At 37.9% G+C, this 22,302-nt stretch overlaps 2 protein-coding genes across 2 annotated transcripts; both read left to right on the top strand.

The window, feature by feature from the left end:
- Nucleotides 1-45: 45 nt before the first annotated feature.
- On the top strand, nt 46-5,356 carry eri2 (ERI1 exoribonuclease family member 2). Its single transcript, XM_042426100.1, has 9 exons — nt 46-263; nt 598-662; nt 815-895; nt 1,494-1,621; nt 1,737-1,899; nt 2,262-2,362; nt 2,728-2,809; nt 2,930-3,018; nt 3,392-5,356. The coding sequence occupies exons 1-9, from the start codon at nt 241-243 to the stop codon at nt 4,862-4,864; spliced, it is 2,205 nt and encodes a 734-aa protein (XP_042282034.1). The 5' UTR covers nt 46-240; the 3' UTR covers nt 4,865-5,356.
- Nucleotides 5,357-6,679: 1,323 nt separating this feature from the next.
- Nucleotides 6,680-10,183, top strand: thumpd1 (THUMP domain containing 1). Its single transcript, XM_042426114.1, has 5 exons — nt 6,680-7,221; nt 8,316-8,493; nt 8,593-8,678; nt 9,067-9,229; nt 9,328-10,183. The coding sequence occupies exons 1-5, from the start codon at nt 7,018-7,020 to the stop codon at nt 9,675-9,677; spliced, it is 981 nt and encodes a 326-aa protein (XP_042282048.1). The 5' UTR covers nt 6,680-7,017; the 3' UTR covers nt 9,678-10,183.
- The last annotated feature ends 12,119 nt before the right edge of the window (nt 10,184-22,302 follow it).

The raw sequence follows: 22,302 nt of genomic DNA, 5'->3' as shown, positions 1-22,302 counted from the left end.
TCGTTCTTTTTCGATAAACTTCGTACGCTTTACACGATCGACTAACTTTCTGCAGTTGATTTCGCTGACTTGCAGTCATAACCAATCGAGACTAGAATAATGGATGCGCATTTAAAAAAAGCAGCGCGATTATTACTGCGTTTTTAAATCAATATACAAGCAGGACCCGCTAATAGTTTCACTTTTTTTCTGTAAAGATTGCAACAAAAATCCTCGGTGCTCTGAATTTAAGGAACACTTATGGCTACAAAAAAACTGGCCAAGTAAGTAACATAAACTATCCGTTACTAGCCTGTTGGCTGAACAGCTAACACAAATAAACTGGAAAGACGAAGAAACGTTTTGGTTAGCCTTGGATATTTAAATAACTAGTTTAAACATTTGTGTTAGGTTCAGCGTTTGAATATCGTTTTAAAACTTGAACTATTTGTGTTTAAATTGGCCAACAATGCTTGTTCTCCTAAACATTTTATTCAATAAGATGTAGTAGTGCTGTATTTTACTAACTTACAGCTAAGCTCTTGCAAAACATCACGAATTTAGTTGGTTTTAGATTTACTGTACATGATAAAGACTCTTCAATCTCTCTCTGCACAGAGAGCTCGGACTGTTGAGGCAGCGCAGTCAGTCCTCCACAGGACTAAAGAAAGCAGTGGTGTCAAGTAAGTTTGAAATTGATTGATTTAATTTGATAATGTGTCTACAGAAAGAGCATGTTTAGGCCTACACTAGATCCCACTGGCATTACATCTTACATTGGATTATTTGTGACATTATATAATACTGTTTGTTTGTTTGTTTGTTTGTTTTTCAGATCAAATATTTTCCTACCTGATTGTGATTGATTTTGAGTCCACTTGCTGGAGAGAGAAAAACAACTACAGCCAAGAAATTAGTAAGTTTCTGAGGAATGACTTTGAAACTATATAACTCAAGACACCATTTTTTTTTTTAAATGTGATATTTAATTTAGAGCTGCAACGATTAGCTGATCTATCGATTAGTTGCCAACTATAAAAATAATCGCCAACTATTTTGATAATTGATTAATTATTTTGAGTCATTTTTTTAAGAAAAAAAATGTCCAAATTCTCTAATTCTAGCTTCTAAAATGTGAATCATTTCTGGTTTATTTAGTCTTCTATGACAGTAAAATAAATATCTTTGGGTTGTGAACTGTTGTGGACTGACACCAAAGCTATTATGTGTAAAACTACTTGGCAATAAACCTGATTCTGATTCTAACTGTGAACAAAACAAGACATTTGAGGACGTCATCTTGGACTTTGGGAAACAGTGATCAGCATTTTTCATCATTTCTGACATTTTATGGACCAAACAACCAATTTAAAAAAAAAAAAAAAAAATTAAATAATCAACAATTTAATCGATGATGAAAATAATGGTTAGTTACAGCCCTAATTTAATTTGAGGACCACTCCTCCTCACCAAACCTTACACCTGTCCTTCTCTCCTTTCCTCCTCTTGTGCAGTTGAGTTTCCTGCTGTTCTGTTGAACACGTCCACAGGGGAGGTCGAGTCTGAGTTTCACACATATGTTCAACCTCAAGAGCGCCCCGTTCTGTCCGAGTTCTGCACTGAGCTGACAGGGATTACACAGGTGTCTGTACAAAGGAATAAACACACAATTACAAAGATACCAATGTACCTCCTGGTGCTTTTTACTGTTGATTGTTTTAAAATACATCTGACAGCTTTATTTCCCTGTCTTACAGATGCAAGTTGAGGCAGGGATCCCCCTCCAGATCTGTCTTTCTCGCTTCAGCCGCTGGCTGCAAAACCTGCAGCTTCAGATGGGTGTGGTCTTCCCCAACAGACAACAGAGATGTTCTGCACCTTCACCCTCTCAAAAACTGTGTACCTTCCTCACATGGTCAGGTAAAAGTCATTTGTATGTGTTTACGACTCTCCAAGGTCAGAGTTAGCATATATTGTTGGTGATAAACCCCAGTAAGCCTCATCGCAATCAATCACTGCCTCAATTAAGGAGGTTTTTTTCTGTGTTGGAGGCAAGATGACACTTAAAATCAACAAAAAAATACACTTTTATCTTCAAACATTACAAATTTTGTACAAAAACACTGAATAATTTTTGGATTTGTAAATACAAATATGTAATGGTAGGGCAACATCAACAAGACAACATATTTGAGTTTTTACAATTTTGAGATATTAAATGGACAAATTGAGTTGAAACACATTGTTCATTTTAATGTGCCTCCATCTACGTTGCGTATCAGACTGGGATCTTGGAGTTTGTTTGCAGTACGAGTGTAAACGTAAGCAGATCCATAAACCTGATGTTCTCAACAGCTGGATAGATCTGAGGAGCACATACAGGGTAAGTGGATGCTCAGTCATTTTGTCTTTCAACCTCTGCTCTCTTTAATGCTTCCCCCCTTATTTTTATGGCTGTTTCTAACAGTTAGTTTTGTAACTGATTAATTTATCAATTACTTACTACTATTAATAGTTTAGTTTGTTCATCAGTTCTTCCTGCAGCACCAGTTCTGCTAACCAAAAGCTGCCCACTAGGCGGCTCCTGTTCCACTTTCAAACATAGTAGATACTCATCTTTCGTTACCACAGCCAAAAGTCATGCGCTCAGATTTCTTATTTTTTCTGACCAACAGCCACTGATTACATTTTCTGTCCTTGTTCAAATCAAGATTTCTCATGTTGTGATAAAACCTTTTTTCTCTACAGCTGTTTTACAACAGAAAACCAAAAGGCCTGAATGGGGCACTACAAGATCTTGGGATACAGTTTTCTGGGAGAGAACATTCTGGTACAAAAAAAGCTAAAGTTTTGCTTTTGCTTTGTTCCTGAAAATTCTACATATAAAATACCCACAACTTAATTCCCTTTTTCTTTTTTCATATGTTTCCTGTTGTCCATCTTTCCTCAGGTGTGGATGATGCCAGAAATACAGCTCAGCTGGCAGCACGGATGATGAGGGATGGGTGTGTGATGAAGATCACGAGGAGCCTGGACAGGGTGAGTGGCCGTCCAACGACGCATCCCGACCCCTAAATCCCCGGTTCCCCTTCAGCCTCCCCAAGCAAAACCTGTTATGGATGATGACTGAATGGGTGTCTTCATGGATGAAGCTTATTTGCTTCAGAAAGACTCAAGATGTAGAATTTTTAAATGTGCTGTAAAGTTTTCTTATATAAATAAACAAATATATAACTGGGTTGTTTATCTTCCTGCCTTTTTATCTGCTCCAGTTTTTAGACTTTTGTACTTGATGCAGCGTAAAATGTGAAATAAATCTTGAGACTTGGAGTGAAGGAAGCAAGATAATTAAACACACACTGATATTTTGTGCGTTACTGATTATATCCCTCATGTTGTCTTCTTCTCATAGACCCCATCAACGGTCAAACCCATGTTTGGAAACTCAACCTGTCCTGCACACAAGACAGAAAACCCCAACACGGATAAAGAGGAAAACACGAGTACCACAAATAAACCCTCATCATCCAAGATTCCTGTCAAAGCTGGTCAGATAAAATTATGTACAAAGAGCAATACAAGACTTTTAAACACAGAGGACACCTCAAGGTCAGTTCAAGAATCTGTTCAAAGCCTGGTCTCACCAAAGACGCTGCTGAATGGTACAACGACACCACTATGGGGACGCATCAGCAGCATCAGTAGGAGGTCAGTTACAGCAAAGGTTGTCACTAATATTTCCTCTTCAGTTATGAGCATCTGTCCTTCACCACACAACAACAACAACAACAGGCTTCTTATGTGTTCTACTACTATTGGCGGCCTCTCCCACCCGCCTCAGCAAAACCAGACCTCAAGAACAGCGGGACTTGTGAAGGACGAGGAAGGCGCAGAACTTATAGTGGAAACCGAGGACAGGTGTGGTTCATATGACGATGTGGTGTTGGTGGGTGACGATGCCAGCATCGAAACGGATAGAGAATTAGAGTACGTATCAGATGTTGACGGCAGGTGTTATGTGTCGGAAGAGCCTGATAATTCATATTCACCAGCGGGTCAGGTCACATTAAGGGAAACTAAAACTCAAAGGATGGAGACCAGTGAGTCATCCACAATGTCTGACACTACAAAAAGGGTAAGATCCCACATTAACGTCTCTGGTCAGTTTAATAAGATGACTCATTCAAGGATCTCAGAGCCGGAAGCTTACTTTGCTGTGCCTAAAACTGTTACTTGGAGCTCCAAATCCAATCTGCAAAAATCAAGAGCGAAAACCCCTCTGCTGCGCCAAGAGAAGCCACATGTGTCACATGAAAACTCTAAAATAAACACACCCTCTATGTTCAGGCTGAAGCCCTTTGCCCCAGAGAAAACTTCCACCCCTAATACCTCATTTGTCAGACCCAGAGCAACCATCACACAACACACAAAGACTCCAAAGTCATCCTTCAGCATCTACACTGACTCAGCAAAACAGGCTCCCTCCTCACGTGGTTCTCTTAATTTCTCCAAGAATGTTCTTTCCTCTTTGTCAACCAACACGCTCTCCTCATCTACCAATCGATCCTTCGTTCCTGTGACAGTGAGAGGAGGAGGAGGAGGGAAGATCACCTCCCCGTTGTGTGCGTGTGGCCGCCGTGCAAAGCGGCAGGTTGTGTCCAACGGTGGTCCGAACCAGGGCAGAGGGTTTTATTGCTGTGCGGTCCGCCGGTCGAGCAGCGGCAGGATCCAGAAGGGATGCGAGTTCTTTAAGTGGGAGTCTGCGCTGATGAAGAGCAGTTCAGTGGCTTCTCCTGCTGTCAGGTCCTCTGTCTCACTGTGTCACATCAACTCAACTCTCAGCTGCCGTCCACCTCAGGGGTCATCATTAAGAAAGAGCTATTAAGAGCTGTAAGCTGTATCTGCTCCGTTCTACCTCAGTCACATAAACTTTGAGACACCTTGAATGCAAACTGTGGTCAGTTCTCACAAAGACGTTCCTGCATTAATGTATTTTATGCAGGAAAAAAGAAAAAACTCTGAACAGATTTTATTGGAGATGAGGATAGGTTTTTTTTTCTGCTGCTACTGTTTGCCTGTTTTTCTTTTGACACGTAAACGCCTAATTAATTGATTTCATTTTGAAAAATTAATGTTGAGTCTTCAAGTTAAAATGTCATAAAGCCAATTGTTTGCTTTTATTTATTGCAAACGAAATACTTGATAATGAATTCAGTAATAATAATTGTTGTCATTAACTATTTAATTTTTGAAAAAAATAGCCAATATATTCATCTAGAATGAATACTAATAATTATGCAAAAATGAGCTGTGTGCTGTACAGTAAATATACTATTTTGGAAATGAGATTTGGAGAGCAAATAAAATGTTTCAAGTCCCCCTCCTCTCAAAAATGTGTTTTCATTATTTTTACTTAACGTGGATGAGTTTCACTGTGCAGAGTTTGACAGTTAAAGGCTCTTTTCACCTTCATCTGCTGAAGGAGAAAAGTTTCTCTCTACTCATCTTAAATATGAGTTTACATACAAGTGTGATTTTGTGACATCACAACTAGTTTGGAAGCCAACCCAGTTCAGTGACGTAGGACTTAAACGTTTGAAATCTATGAATATTTGTATATTCAGAGATACTGAGTTATGGGGAAGAAGATGTAATTTTAGCAATTTTTAACTAGCTAATTAAACTTTTTGGAGGAAAACGAATATGAGACATATTCAAAGCAGAATATTTTTATATGTCTGAAAACATGTTTGAGTGGATCTTTATAAATAAACTGATTTTTACTCATAATTTACTTTGTGTTTTCAATGTTTTCATTTTGTTCTTGGTTTGAGCATTGACTCCATTTAAAGTTTACGACATAAACAGTCAGTTATCTATGTCAGTAATATTTGTTTTTAAAAGTACAAATATTTAGACCTTAAGGTACAATTTCTAGTAGGAACATTGATTATGCATTCCTCAAGAAATAACAGCAAAGCTACAGTAACTATACAAAAGATTTTTAAAAATAAGTACATACGTGTATATAAATATTTAAAAAACATATACTAAATATCTTTACACTCCAGGAGTCAATATATTGAATTTCAATTAGATTTCAATACATAGCTACGGAAGTTGAAAACAGCCATGCTTGCAATTATTTATTTATTTTAATGCCGTTATCTCGAGATTATGAGTTAATTATTTCTTTTTCTCATGAAAATGAGAGAGAGAGAGAATAAGAACCCAACATGTGACAGATTTGAACCCATGTCCTTAGGAGCCCCCTAAAGGCTTCTTGTGCTTGATCTGAATATTTGAGCTATCCATGTGAGGGAGAGGTGGAGAGAGGAGAAGACAGGAATCAACAAATGAGAATGAGCTCCACCCGTGATAAATCTCGTGATAAATGATCTTGTTATCTCAAGGAATCGGCCTTTTGTTTTTTCGAGATAACAAGATAAGTTAACTTGTGATCTCGAGATAACAGCATTAAAAAAATAATTGCAAGCACGACCTTTCTCGGCTTCCATACATACCTATTGTACCATAAATCATTTATATATTGAGAGCCTATAATAATAATAACAATAACAATAACAATAACAATAACAATAACAATAATAATGAATGATAATCCATTCAATAAAATCATTAAATAATAGGACTTGGTCAAAACACTGGTCAATAGTTGTGTTTCGCGACACTGTCACTGTTTTGTCCCTCCTCACACGCCGTACAGGACAACCAAAAAACGTGCTACCTTGACTGGTTGTGACTGAATGAGGTGTCGTTTCATTCTACAGATACAGTTTGAAGTTGAACGCATGTTTCGACGGACAGGTTGTATGTTTTTGTGAACTCCTCAGACGTTTTATACTGCAGTCGCTGTAGCTTTAAAGTGTCGGAAAGCTTCTGTTTGCCCCAAACTGTTGAGCTAACGGCTAATAACGCCGAGGGGGAGGAACCAAAACAAGACGGTAGCCTGCTGCTAGTGAGATCAAATACGAGTTTTTGGGTTGTATAATTGTCTTTAGAAGCATATTTGATAATATGTCAGCCGTGCAAAACGATTCGAGGAAACGGAACAAGAAGCGGTATGCCGGCCACCACAACAAGCGGTGGAAGGGCTCCCGGGAGCTGGAGGTGGGAATGCAGGGGATCCTCATCACATGCAACATGAACGAGAGGAAATGCACCGCGGAGGCCTTCAATCTGCTCAATGAATACGCAGACAAGCTCTATGGGCCCGAGAAGGTGAGTGCTTTAAAAATTTGTAGGATCAGAGGTCATATGAGATCTGCAAATGGGTTCGCAAACCGCAGACTAGGCCTTGATTATGTTGCTCTAGTTTCCAAGTTTCTGTGCAGGTTGAACAAGTGAACTGCACCTTGTGACTGCAGCAGAAAGTGAAACCTGAGTTAGTTATTCTTATTTTGCCACAGTTTATGTTTTTAATTGCACATTTGTTTTGTGCATTGAGTGGAGGCAGCCACAGTTTTATTGCACGGTGTTGAATGGACATGACTTTACACTTCAAACTTTATACTGTAGTGTAAAGTAAACTTAAAGCAGCTTTCTTTCTCAATAGCTGCTACCTTTCTGATAGTCTTGAGCCAGGAATTATGAATTAACTGAAAAACGTGAAAGTCTGAGACAGTGCTGAAACAAACAGTTGAGTAGCCAGTTAGTTGGTTCACAAGAGAGCTGCAACAACTACTCGATTAATGGAGTAGTTGATTGACAGAAAATTAATCAGCACCTATTTTCATTATCAATTAATCGGTTTGAGTAGTTGTTCAAGAAAAAAAAAAGATGACATTCTCTGATTCCAGCTTCTTAAATATGCAACAGCAAACTGAATATCTTTGAGTTGTAAAGTTTGGTCACAACGTTTTAGGTTGCACCTCAAACTTTGAGAAACAGTGATCAACATTTATTTTACCATTTTCTAGAATTTTATAGACCAAACAGCTAATAAATTAATAATTAGCTAAATAAAAATAACAGACAGATTAATCGATAATGAAGATAATCGTTAGATGTAGCTCTAATTCATAATTTGCCAAGTATGAAGCAAAAACGTTAAATGTCCATATTTCCTTATTCTGTCTGTTTTATATCATCGGTTAAATAAAGATGAAATAAAACTACATTCAAGACATTTGTGAATTGATTCAGTTTGAGTTTTGGACTGTCGATTGTTGATGTGTCACCTCAGACTCTGAAAAACTGTTTGGGGCTTTTTTCTGTATTTTCTGGCACTTCATGGATTTAATGATTAATTTAAAAATCCACATTAATTAAAGACCTAGTTTTGTCTTTATACATTGTCATTCTTATGTTCACAGTTGCAAGACAATGACGGGAGCAGTAGTGACGAAGAGGAGGCTGAAGAAGAAGATGTTGATGTAGCACTGAAGAAGGAAGTGGCGCAGCTGCAAGCGTCAGGAGTTAAACAAGAGCGACGCTTCCAGGCTCTGGACAGCGGGGCAAACAATGTCATCTTCATCAAAACTCAAAATCTGGGTACACATTTTACTCTAAGAATAGTCAGTGAGTTTTACTTTTTGCTTTTTTTGTTATTATTGTGGCTAAAATTTGGGGGGTTTTTTTTCCTTCTCTTAGAATCTGACAAGCTGGTTCATCACATCCTGTCCGATCTCCACACCACCAAGAAAAAGAAGTCCCGAGTGATCCTTCGGATGCTGCCGGTGAGAAACTAAAATCCTTACTGTGTTTAATCTGGTAGAAGTGATTTGACAGATGCAGTGTAGAAAGAATATGACACAAGATGTCGAGGGACATTGGAGCAGAATAGCTTTCATGGATGAAACTTGATAAGCTTGTATGCATGTTACAAATTAAGAGTTGTTTTAAAATGAACTCATTATTAGACATTTATAAATGTGTTGGACATGTGGTGAACGTATCCAAATCATAACCGTTAAACAAACATTTAGCACCACATCATTGTGTTAACGAGGTTGTTCTCAGAACAGTTTTACTTCATTTAGAAGCAGATCTGATCCATTTCATTACAATTTAAATAAATATTAAAAGTATAAGAACTAAAATAATCGATATTTTTTTCTCATTCAGGTGACTGGAACATGCAAGGCCTTCCAGGAGGACATGGTGAAGTACCTGACCACGTTCCTGGAGCCTTGGTTCAAAACCCCAAACTGTGGCACCTACCAGATTGCTTTCAAGGCCCGAAACAGCAGCCACAACAAGAGAGACGAAATCATCAAATCTATCGCAGGTAGTCTCGGACCCAGTTTATATTTAGGTCTTTCACGGTTGATTGAAATGCTACAGAAGGAGAACTGACTTTTCCTTTTCGTCTTTGTCTTTTTGCAGGTCTCGTCGGGAAGCTGAACCCTAAAAACAAAGTGGATTTGACCAACCCAGAACTCACCATCATTGTGGAGGTCATCAAGGCTGTGTGTTGCATCAGTGTGGTAAAAGACTATACACTGTATAGAAAGTACAATGTTCAGGAAGTGGTGAAAGAGGACATTCCCAAGCCTGATGTGACCACACCAAAAACCAGTGTGACCACAACTGAGCAGAAAGAGAAAACTGATGCAGCGGAGGCAAACCAAGAAGAGAAGACAGCAGAAGAAGAGAAGACAGCAGAAGAAGAGAAGGACAAAAATGCGCCGCAGGACAACAAGGAGGTTGATAAGGGCGAAGGTGAGGGGGAATAAGAGGTCACATTTAGTAAAAACACATCGTCAGTTGGACTTAGATTAAAACATTTTTAAGACATGATCTTAAGTTGCTTTATATTGTTGTGCTTTTGTTTTAAACAGAAGGTTCAAAGCAAAGATGATTTTTTTTTTTTTCACAACTTGGCAAAATAATGAAGTTGGTAAGAGTCAGACAAGAATCTAATATAATTTAATGTATTTTTTTATATTCATAAAGAAATCTGATACATTGGTACCATCTTCATAGAGGTGTCCATTTCAAATAGCAGTGATTTTTGAATGAACTGTACATGTCACCATTCCTCATCATAACTTTGCCAACAGTTTTTTAAAACGCAAAATTAAATTTTTAAATTCAGTGTCATTTTTTTTTTTTTTTTTGGACATGTTAAATCAAAGTTTTGTTCAGGTTTAGTGGTACGCCACGTTTAGTAACTGTCTGTTTTTGTAATTGTTATTTCTTAAAGCAGTCCCTGAATTAAAGATACATTTGTGTTTGACTATTTTTGCTACATATCCTTCACTCGTTTCATGGCACATTATGCTTCAGTGATGGGAACAATGGGAGGTAAATATAAGAGGAGAAGAGTCAAAACTACATTAATGTAATAAAATAAACACATATTATGTCTTTTTTTACATTTGTAGGGGTTCTGCATTTCACATCATGCAGTGAAATGTCTTGTTTGACAGTGTTTTTACCTCCCACCACCGTACATGAACTGGCAGTTCTTTTCTTCGCCACAAGATGGGGTTTATCCCTCATTTTGTAGAGGCATGTATGAGTTTTTTGTTCACTAATTGTTAATTTATCACTGAATCTTTGATAAAAGTAATATCCATTGTCTTAGTTAAAAATTACCATTTATTTTATAAATGTTTTAAAGATGTTTGTGATTAAAAAAACAGTAAGATTTCATATCATTAGCAATATTTACAGATTACACACCTTTATAATTTCATACATGATGTATCCTACAACAATATAATATCATGTAGTGATTTTTAATGTATTTCTTAGCATAACAGAAAAAAGCTCTATTGGTCTTCATTTAGTTTATTTTTATTTTATAGTTGTAATCTCTCAATGTTTCATGTTGTGTAAACTTACATTGTTAATCAAATTTTTGTGAACTCGAGAACATAACTGGACAGTTTCCTTCTTAGACAGAAATTAAAAAAAACAAAACAATGTGAAGTAGAAATGACCAAATATGAGAGATGCATTTTTTGTTTATTAAGTATATGCACATCTTGCATGAGATTTATATCAGTTCAGTTTACAGGTTTAAACCAGAGTATGTGGTCATATTTCTGTAGAATTATTGTGTGTTTCCTGTGAATCCACTGTGCGTTTTATCCAAATGTCTCTGGAGTTTGATGGGTTTCTATTGATGAGATTACCAGGAGAACATGCCTTTATAGATTTTGGGGTAGACACATCAAAACTGAATGTTTAAATGAAGGAAAATCTGTTTTCTCTAAAGTAAAATCGGTACAATATAACCAGAGTCTCAGACACAGTGACGGCATACTGTGTAAGCACTACAAAACAGAATCTATACAGTTCTTTATCTCTCTGTCACGTATACACACAACACACACATACACATTAACTGAATTGTGAATTCCTCTCTGCTCATTACACGTGGGCTGAACTGTTGCTGTGACCCGCCAGTCGTTATCTCCACCATATTCAGCTAAAACTCACAAATTGCGTCGCCACCGGCTCTCAGGTGCCCCAATCAGTGTGACCCGCTGACAAGCTTATAGCTCCGACACAAGGGGGAAGGATTGAATGTTTTCAGCATGCCAGTGTGTTATTAGTACAATGCCAACAATGCCAATTAGACTGTGACTAGCCTACATAATGGCTAATGTAAAGTGATGCCTCATAATGATATCACACAGTGGCAGCATCTTAATGATGTCTCTGCTGTCAGGTGAGATTCTTACATTTAAATAGTCGATGTAATCAAAACATAATTTCCTACTGATACATAGGAAATTTTTAAGATGACTGTTTTTTTTTAAATAATTTACTGCACAGGAAGGTTACTGAAATTTGCTGTTCATTTTATAAAAAGCATTTTTGGGAAGCTTTAAACATGTATCCAGGAACATCATAATACAAATGAAGAGAATATTTACAGTAGCAACCATTTGGTGTTGTCTAAATTTTAAAAAATGCTTCTGATGTTTTAATTACCCCCAAGGCCATTTCTAATTAAAACTCTGTGGGCTCTAAAGCTCGCTGCTTTCCAGCCAAATAGGCATACGAGCACGTACACACTGTTCTGCAACACAGGATTGTACGCTTATTCAGGTTTAAATGTCACAGGCCTGTGAAACAATTGCATCCACAGGCGCATGTGCACACAGTCCCCGGGGTCAGGATTAGCATCCATTGGTGTGGCTCCATATCTGACCTTTATGAGTGGCTAAGTAGTGCTCTCCAGGGTCTCATTTGTCTCACTTTACCCGAACAATGGCCTCAACCCCCTCACAACTGTAGCCTGCTCTCTCGGTGCAGAATGTACATGGCGAGGCTTGAATTGTTGAGCTTCGGAGCTTTTCAAGGACTCCAGGTCTACTTTCGCTTACATGTATGTAGTTAAAATTACCATCAAAACCCCTGAAAATGCGGTTTCAAAATGTGAGCATTGCTTCATAACACCACACTTTTATGACTAAATAAGCAACAATGAAAGCTAAAGTTTGAAAAAAAACATCCTTAGTTATTATTTATTAATCAGAAATTAAGAGTTTTTACCCAACAATTCTGTTAATCTGTTTCATCAGGACTGTGTGGGTGTGGTCTGAAGCACACAACCCCACAACTGTCATCACATTTAGCTTCAAATGTTGCTTAATTATGATTGGTGCATAAAGGTATATGTCCAACAGAGGCCTGCCCACTGCAAACCAGTGAGAAGAGCACAAAAAATAGAGGAATCTGATATATTAAATAACCAAAACTGTTCCATCTTTGGTGGAAATTCTTGTGGATTGAAGGATTCAGTCTCTCTAAGTAAGGAGCTGATTGTGCTCATTGATCTGTTTTCAGGGCCTTTAATTGCTTATTAGCTAGGCAGCTTGTCTCTTTGCATCCCAATATGTTTCCTTACCTTGCCTTAAAATCCCACTTATAAAGCTTGTAATTTTAGTTGTCTGCAGAAGTGTCAAGTAGTAATGAAAACTGGCACACATTGTTTTTAAGGACATCATGAAGAGAGAACAGATGGACACAGGGAATGCAGAATAAAATGATGCATTTCATTATAACATGAGGAATACTAAATAAGCCAACACTAAACTTTATCAAAACAAGACAGGTAACAAATAGTGCTTATTTAGTATTTGTCATGTCATAATGAAATGCATCATTTTATTCTGCATCCCCTGTGTCCATCTGTTCTCTCTACATGCTGTCCTTAAAAACAATGTGTGCTGTTTTTGTTACTACTTGACACTCCTGCAGACAACTAAAATTACAGAGAGAACAGATGGACACAGGGAATGCAGAATAAAATGATGCATTTCATTATTACATGACAAATACTAAATAAGCCAACACTAAGCTATATCAAAACAAGACAGGATGCAGAGGAAAATGGGTAAGACGGTGCATGTTTGAATACTAGTGTGGGAGTTAACAGGATATGCAGTAGTCGCCTAGAAAAATGTATGTGTGGGATATGGAGACGAAAGCATGAGGGTGCTCTATCCATAATCCTGCATGACTACATCTACATCCTTCACGCTTACCTTACCCAACCCACTTCAATAAAATGAAAAAAAACAATAAGTGCGGTGGCCCTGAGAGGTCAACACACTGCAAGTTCAAAAAACAAATTCAAATAGACAAAGCACAAGCAAATGAAGAAAACGTCTTCACAAATTTGACAACACATGCTCTGCAAAGAGGGAAAACAACCAAGTACAGAAGAGCGTTGCAAATACAGAAAACACAACCAAATACAGAAAACACAACCAAACACAGAAAACACAACCAAATACAGAAAAGTACTGCAAATACAGAAAACACAAATACAGAAAACACAAACAAGTACGGAAAACACAACCAAATACAGATAATACACCAAATACAGAAAACACAACCAAATACAAAAACACAACCAAATATAGAAAACACAACCAAATACAGATAATACACCAAATACAGACAACACAATTAAATAAAGAAGAGTATTGCAATTACAGAAAACACAACAGAATACAGAAAACACAACCAAGTACAGATAATACACCAAATATAGAAAACACAACCAAATACAGAAAACACAACCAAGAACAGAAAACACAGCCAAATACAGCAAACACAACCAAATATAGCAAACACAACCGAATATGTAAAACACAACCAAATACAGATAACACAACCAAGAACAGAAAACACAACCAAATATAGATAATACACCAAACATAGCAAACACTACCAAATATAGAAAACATAATCAAATACAAAAAACACAACCAAGAACAGAAAACACAACCAAATACAGAAAACACAACGAAGAACAGAAAACACAACCAAATACAGAAAACACAACCAAATACAGAAAACACAACCAAATATAGCAAACACTACCAAATATAGAAAACATAATCAAATACAGAAAACACAACCAAATACAGAAAACACAACCAAATATAGCAAACACAACCAAATATAGCAAACATAATCAAATACAAAAAACACAACCAAGAACAGAAAACACAACCAAATACAGAAAACACAACCAAGAACAGAAAACACAACCAAATACAGAAAACACAACCAAATATAGCAAACACAACCGAATATGTAAAACACAACCAAATACAGATAACACAACCAAGAACAGAAAACACAACCAAATACAGAAAACACAACCAAATATAGAAAACACAACCGAATATAGAAAACACAACGAAGAACAGAAAACACAACCGAATATAGAAAACACAACCGAATATAGAAAACACAACCAAATACAGAAAACACAACCAAGAACAGAAAACACAACCGAATACAGAAAACACAACCGAATATAGAAAACACGACCAAATACAGAAAACACAACCAAGAACAGAAAACACAACCGAATATAGAAAACACAACCAAATACAGAAAACACAACCAAGAACAGAAAACACAACCGAATATAGAAAACACAACCAAATACAGAAAACACAACCAAATACAGAAAACACAACCGAATATAGAAAACACAACCAAATACAGAAAACACAACCGAATATAGAAAACACAACCAAATACAGAAAACACAACCAAATACAGAAAACACAACGAAGAACAGAAAACACAACCAAATACAGAAAACACAACGAAGAACAGAAAACACAACCAAATACAGAAAACACAACCGAATATAGAAAACACAACCAAATACAGAAAACACAACCGAATATAGAAAACACAACCAAATACAGAAAACACAACCAAGAACAGAAAACACAACCAAATACAGCAAACACAACCAAATATAGCAAACACAACCGAATATGTAAAACACAACCAAATACAGAAAACACAACCAAATATAGCAAACACAACCGAATATGTAAAACACAACCAAATACAGAAAACACAACCAAATATAGCAAACACAACCAAATATAGCAAACACTAACAAATACAGTTTTACTTGAGAAAAGGATCTGAGTACTTTTTCCACTACTAGAAGACCAACCACACATACAGCTGCATTAGGGAAAGCCACGATTTCAAGTACATAAACATTGACAAACTATTTGCTTGACAACAAATTATGGCCTCAAGAATAACCATTGCGTTGCCCCCACACGTCTGACAACTGCAACAAAAAGCGATTATGAGCTTTGCCAAACGGGTATTTACTGTGCTTGCAGAGCTGTTGTGTAATAAGGCTTTTCTGTTATTTTGTCCGTCCCCTCCAGGCAGGTGTCAGTTTGTAGCTTTCCAGATGCTGTTTCTTTTGTCACACACATGCCTAGTCAATAGATGCACACACCAGTAGTTCGTTTATTTATTTATTTTTATCCATTGTTACAATGATGGGAATATGTTTTGGAGAACATCTATTTCTATGAGAAATTCTGTGCGTGTGTGTGTGTGTGTGTGTGTGTTTGTGTGTGTGTGTGTGTGTGTGTGTGTGTGTGTGTGTGTGTGTGTGTGTGTGTGTGTGTGTGTGGAAGCTGGCTATGTGAATGGGATTCAATAATGAGAAATGCTTATCAACCCTCTACAGCCTGTCAGCTCGTTGCTATTAGCCGTTACCCCAACAATCCTACAGGTAGGCCAAGAGTGCTCATATTGATCCCAAACATTCCTATTTGTCCCCGCAGAAAGGGGGCAATCAGCAGACGGATTTAGTTGATTAGGATTATGGGAAGTAATTTGTGGAGGAAATAAGTGGGCATTTTTAAGTGGGGGCTATTAATGTTGTGAAATTAGTTTTCTTAATACCTGGGATGAAGTTGCTGTTTGAATGTAAATGACTGTTTATGTAATTTGACAGGAGAGGAAGAGAAACAAGCAGAAGGGAGGTCTTGGTTTTTGTAGGAATCGCGGGATGGAGAGAGGAGAAAACACGAGTGAACAACAAATTCAGGAACAGTTTTTCTCTTCCACACAGAATCACATTTATTCATTCATTCTCATCAGTGGTATAATCCTTGGTGAGGGTGCTTTCCATATCACTGGGTGGCTTTGGCTGCAGAGAGACACATTTTAGCATAATGTTAACAATAACCTTGACAATTAGGTAGACAGGAGAGGGGACTTGGGGGCAGAGAGGCAGGAGGGCAGCGTGCAGAGTAAAGATGTGAATAGAAACCTGGAGAAAAATAGAGGAACAAGAGACTAAGGATGGGAGACAAAACTGGGATATCAGCTGTGTTTGATAACTTCTCTTTCTTTTTTCCTTCCAATGATGTTAAGTGGTTAAAGTCATGTGTAGAGTTTGATATTTGAAAGCTGTTTTCACATTCATCTGCCGTAAGCAGAAAGTTTCTCTTTGCTCATTGAAAATCCAATTTTAAGGGGTCGGCCAATCCTGGTCCGATATTCCCCTTACGCAAGTGTGATGTGGAAACTTGAAGCCTTCAGTGCACATACACTGAGAATGGACTTATCAATGAAGTAGGAGACATCCTCTGAAGTAGTTAAACTTTTGAAATATATTTGCATATTCATAGACTCTGGAATTTTTAATGAGGGAGAAAGAGTAGATGCCATTTTAAAGATTTTAACATGGTAATTATACTCTTTTTGTGGAAAAAAAACAAATCAGACACACAATATTGTTCCAAGCAGAGTATTTTTATAAGTGTTAATATGTCTGAAGAGATTAGAAGAACTAGACCAAAGCCCAATTTCACCAGTGAGACTGCTGCTAGCTTACCATACTACCATAGATGTATGAACACATAAAGATATTTGTAACAAAATGGCATCAATACTCCTAACATGTAATTGGAATCAATATAATTGTTATAAAAATCACATGTCTAAAGGCAACATTTTTCCAAACCCGTCTATACCTAAATTAGTTTGAAGTAAATTTGAAGTAAGCTGCCCTACAAAGTAAGCACAAACCCAATGACTAGCTTAGTTATATAACTTTTGAGTTAATGTTAAGACCAGAATCTGACTTTTGTTTTACCATATAAAAAATAACAACACCATAAAAATATATCATTTATGTATAAACAGCATGTAACTATAAGCTAAAAACCAAACCACACAAAGAGACTAAACAGCAGAACAAAAGAGCTAACGTTATATCAAATGAAAGCTAGCTTGGGAGATAGATACTGCTAGCCTTAGTGAAATTTGTTTCCAAGTTCTCTTTGTAATATTAAAAACATCACGTTTTATAAACTGACATCTTGGTAATTTATTTTGTTATCTCACATAGTTAAATGAGGCAGTTTTTTTTCCTTCATCATGACTTGATAGCTAAATCAAGTCATGATGAAGAACAAAACAACTCAATTAGTTTTGCTAGCTAAGAAGAGCAGTAACTAACATCTCAGCTTTTATCTCTTGTGGCATTTATGTGATTTGGTGAGGTAAAGTAAGTCTTAAAACACATCAAATGAAGGCATTACAGCCTTTTATATCTTGTACACAGTTTTTCAGCTGGCCTGAAAATTTTAAACCATTTTCCTTGTTTCTGTAGTTACTTCTATTTGCCTTTGTAGGTCAATATACTGTTCAATATAGGTATACTGTTTGTTAAATGCAAATCAAATGTAAGCCAAAGATATGTGGAAAGTAGCAAAGAGTTTATTGTCTTTATTACATTTGCTGGTACATGTTGGTCAAATTAAACTAATTCTGTTGTTAACTGTGTGTGTGTTTTAGGGGAAGATCTCATTGGATTGGATAACAGCTGCCGCAGAGGATTGAGAGTGTGACAGTGAAACATGTATATGTGATTTTCAGCCAGATGACAGACAGACAGAAGGGCTCCTTAAGAGGACATACAACTCTAACAGGATTGGGAATGGTACTGACCAGCTGTAAGAGGTAAGAGAGAAAGAGCAGGGGATGAGAGTCAAAGTGGGAGGAAGGAGGGGTGGCGATCGCCAAGGAGGAGTGTTACCAGATCAGTTTGAGAAGGAATTAACTGTCATTTAGCCACAAAGTTGACTAAGAACACATTTGTGTTTGCTGAAACAGCTTGGAGAGATGGATAAGAAGGATGAAAAAAATGGTGGCGAAAAGGACCAAGCTTTGGGATGAATGAAGCTGTTGAACACATCATCAAACGCTGCAGGCACAGCAGGGGGCCTCGGGATACACCCGTCTGAGAGATGGGTGGTGTGGGTGTGTGCTTGTGTGTGTATAGTTTTGTATTGGCCTAATAAACCATCCATCTGCAGGGAGAGGAGAACAGTGGATGCGGGGAGCTTGGGGGGGGGGGGTTACAGCACTCTTTATGCTCCATATTTACACCCCTTTCAAATGCACAGACCGACAGATACTCAGTCTTGCCCAGAGGTTCTTTGATGCTTGTCGATACCGCTGCGTGATGATGTCATACGGCAGAGAGCAAGGGAGGGAGGCCTGATCAAAGGAGAGAGGGAGGGATGAAGACGCTGGAGAGGATATCCAAGACAACAACGGGACAAAGATGGCGACTGCTTCTGCTATGGGACGTCCACTGGTGTCCAGACCTCCGAATCACCAGGAGGAACCCTGGCTGTGCAGCAAGTGCATTCATTCCCCTCATTCTAATAAGATGACCACCAGCATGACATACTGGAACCACCAAGCCAACCTCAGCCACCACTACCGCCGGGCTAGCACGGTAAGCTCTCCGTCTACCTTAGCCTTTCCTCCGCTGCCGTTAAACCATCAAACCCTCAACGCCCCGATGTCTGGTTACCATCACTCCATCCCAAGGATTTAACATGAGTTGCCATTCTTTCTAATAACACATTTTCTACCCATTTTCTTTCTTTTTTCAGCCCTTTCATCATGGTCTTTTGGCTGTTAATATAGGCCTCTCTTTGCCATCAAAGGCAGCACATCAATTGCCTTGACTCCCAAGTGTATGTGTGAGGGTGAAAGAGAGAAAGGGAGAGAGGAGAAAAAAAGAAGAACACCATGTATCAAAGATCAAGGCACGCTTTCATGTCTGATTTTGGCCTTGGTTGGGTTTTGCTTTCCATCATCTTTCCATCCTCCTTTTTCTCCCTGCACCAGGGATGCAGGCGCTCTCTGAACCCATCGATGTTTTCTCCCGACCCTCAGTGGTCCAAAATCCACATTCGCTGAAAAATGAAATCAGGCGTCTTTTGTGGGGAAATGGATGCAAAGACATTTTTTTCTGGTTTTCTTTGAGAATTTTCTGTAGCTTGCAGGCTACTGGGCCACAGCTCTGCCCCAATGATGACAATACGTGAAACAATATTTGAATAAGCAGCAGGAGGGCAGCCAGCTAATCCACTGTGGCTAATCCAGTATTGGTGCAGGCCATATTGGTAGCTGGAGTATTCAACCCCATCACAATACACATCAGCAGGACGCCATGGCAGATATACTGACACTCGTACTACAGGCATGGCTGGGAAAGGCCAGCAGATGGATGGATAGGTGGATGGATGGATGGATGGATCATAGACAGATAGATGGATGTATAATTGCATGGCCTTGATATCGATGCTTTATTTCACATATTGTCTAGTTCTCTTGTGTAACTTAGAGTATTTTAAGAAAAAGAAAAAAACTGCGGAAATTGTATGATTAAGACTAAAATAGAGACATATGCTTCTACTTTTAGGGTTCCTCATAGATCTTTGTCAATGTTTATCTCACAATTTATAGAAAACAGGAGCACAAACCAACCTAAAACGTTGATATCACCCTACTCACTATACATGATGTCGAATGTAATAAAAGTGTCCACTGTACATGATCCTCCTTATCCTTTGTTTGGGAGCTTTTAGTGCAAGCAAACAAAATACTTGTCTCCAATTAATTTTCTTAAGGAGCAGAGGTCTGTTTCTCTTTCAAGGGGTATATAATGAAGATTTCACTCTCTGTGAGCATCTAAATGGGTCTTTGTGCTGGGAGGCCCCCAAGAGATAAGCCTGTTTCTGACAGGCCTCCGTACAGACGCCTAAATCTGCTGTGGCAGCTGGAACAAAGGGACCCCTGAGCTGGACCAGCACACTGACAAAAAGCCCCATCTCTGTAGTCTAAGGGGGCTGGCTCAATTTAAGAATTAATAATCCACTTTCATCTTAACTGGAAATGGTTGTTTTTATCACATACTTGACAGTGGTCAAAGAGTAATTCATGGAGCTCTTTGTCCTTTTACTGAGACTGTACAAACAGTTCAAACTAACTTGCAAGAGTCATCAGTTGATCTGGGAAGCTGTCTCATAGACTGCTCATTTATCAATGACATTGTAATTAACCAGTCCCAGTTGTATTGTACATAGTGCTACACAACCCACGCAGTCTCCTAAATGTGACACATGAAATGCCAAATATTAAATATAATCATCATCATCAATCATCATTATCATAGTTAATTAAGAAATTAAATTAAGAAACTGTTTATGGGTAAAATTAGCAGACAGGATGTATGTTTTGGTTAATTAAGTGATTAAAATACTTGAATAATAAAGGTATTTCATCATATTTTTAAATCTAATACTGCCACAAAACAATCCTGTTCATTGACTTGCAACGTTGCCCACAATAAGGTTTTTTCACAGACGACAATTTGATATGTCACAGTAGGAAAAGCACAGGTGTAAATAATAAATTTAATTATGGCTGAATCCCATTTAGCTGCTCCAGTTTCAGGGTCCAGGTGTTGTGTATTCTGGCTCACTGTCACACTGTCATGGCTTACTGGGACACTTGAATAGAACTGAGGCATCGTTAATGTGATTAGTAACACGTGTGCTTTTGCTGCCATGACAAGTCAAAATGTGTGCTGTGAAAAAGGCCTACAGGCTAAAACAACCAGAATTATTAAAGGGACAGACACTTTGGTATAAACGGTGTGGCAAATTTAAGGATAATCTGATGGCTGACACATTCATGTTGTCTCATTTGGTCATATGCTGAACAACCCTAAAACAAACATGATCACAAGCTGGTAAATGTGAAGTAATGCTGCATACAGGAACAATCTAATTTAACGCATACTGAATATGAATTTTTAGTCATTCCTGTAAGAATGTAAGGTCAGTCTGTCTGTGGGTGACTGACTGAAATATCCCCACAAATTAAATTGGGCACAGATATTCATGTTCATATTCATGATATTCGTGTCCAGAGGATGAATCATAATGACTTTAGTGATCCTCTGACCTTTCCTCTAGCGCCACCAGCAGGTTGACGTTTTTGGTTCAGGGTGAAATGTCTCGACAACTATTGAGTGGACTGCCATAAAATTTGGTGCAGACCACCATGTTTCCCTTGGGATAAATTGTAACAACTTTGGTGATCTCTTAACTCTTCATCTAGCACCAAATGTTAGCATGCTAATGCTAGCATTTAGCTCAAAGCATCGAGGTGCCTTTAGCCTCACTTGTTTAAATGTGCCTGCTGCTCACCTACGTTTTTAAACCTCTGGTTTAAATCAAAAGGAAGGAAATCACACCTTGTGCATTCACTTGTAAAATAAATCTGGGAATTCAGAAGTCTTACATGATGCTTTTCTTCTTATCTAGAAATGAGTCATTGTCAAAGGAAGCACATGTACAAGATGACTTAGGTGGAATTAAAGGAAGGGTTCTCAGTTTTCCAAGTCTGTCTTAAAACAACAGTTAGGTGCCCAAATAAACATTGAAACAGGTTTTTCTTGCTTGAATCATTCATCCTGTTCATACTGACCACTTCATAATGCACTTACAATGTAAGTGATGGAGGCCAAAGTCCACAGTCCTCCTTCTGTGCAAAAATGTATTTAAAAGTTTATCTGAGGCAAATATGAAGCTGCAGTCGTCCAAACTAGTAAAATCAAGTAGATATCTTTCAATGTTACAGTATTTTTAGAGCCAAAGTCCCTCTTTTTGTTTCTATACTTCCACCGCAGCTCAACAGGGAAACATTGTCTGAGGAAACAAAGAGGGAATTTGATGCTAA

Source organism: Thunnus maccoyii, chromosome 2, assembly GCF_910596095.1.
Source record: "Thunnus maccoyii chromosome 2, fThuMac1.1, whole genome shotgun sequence".
NCBI classification, from domain to species: Eukaryota; Metazoa; Chordata; class Actinopteri; order Scombriformes; family Scombridae; genus Thunnus; species Thunnus maccoyii.
The sequence above is the reverse complement of the archived record's forward strand: the minus strand, read 5'-3'. Positions and strand labels throughout refer to the sequence as shown.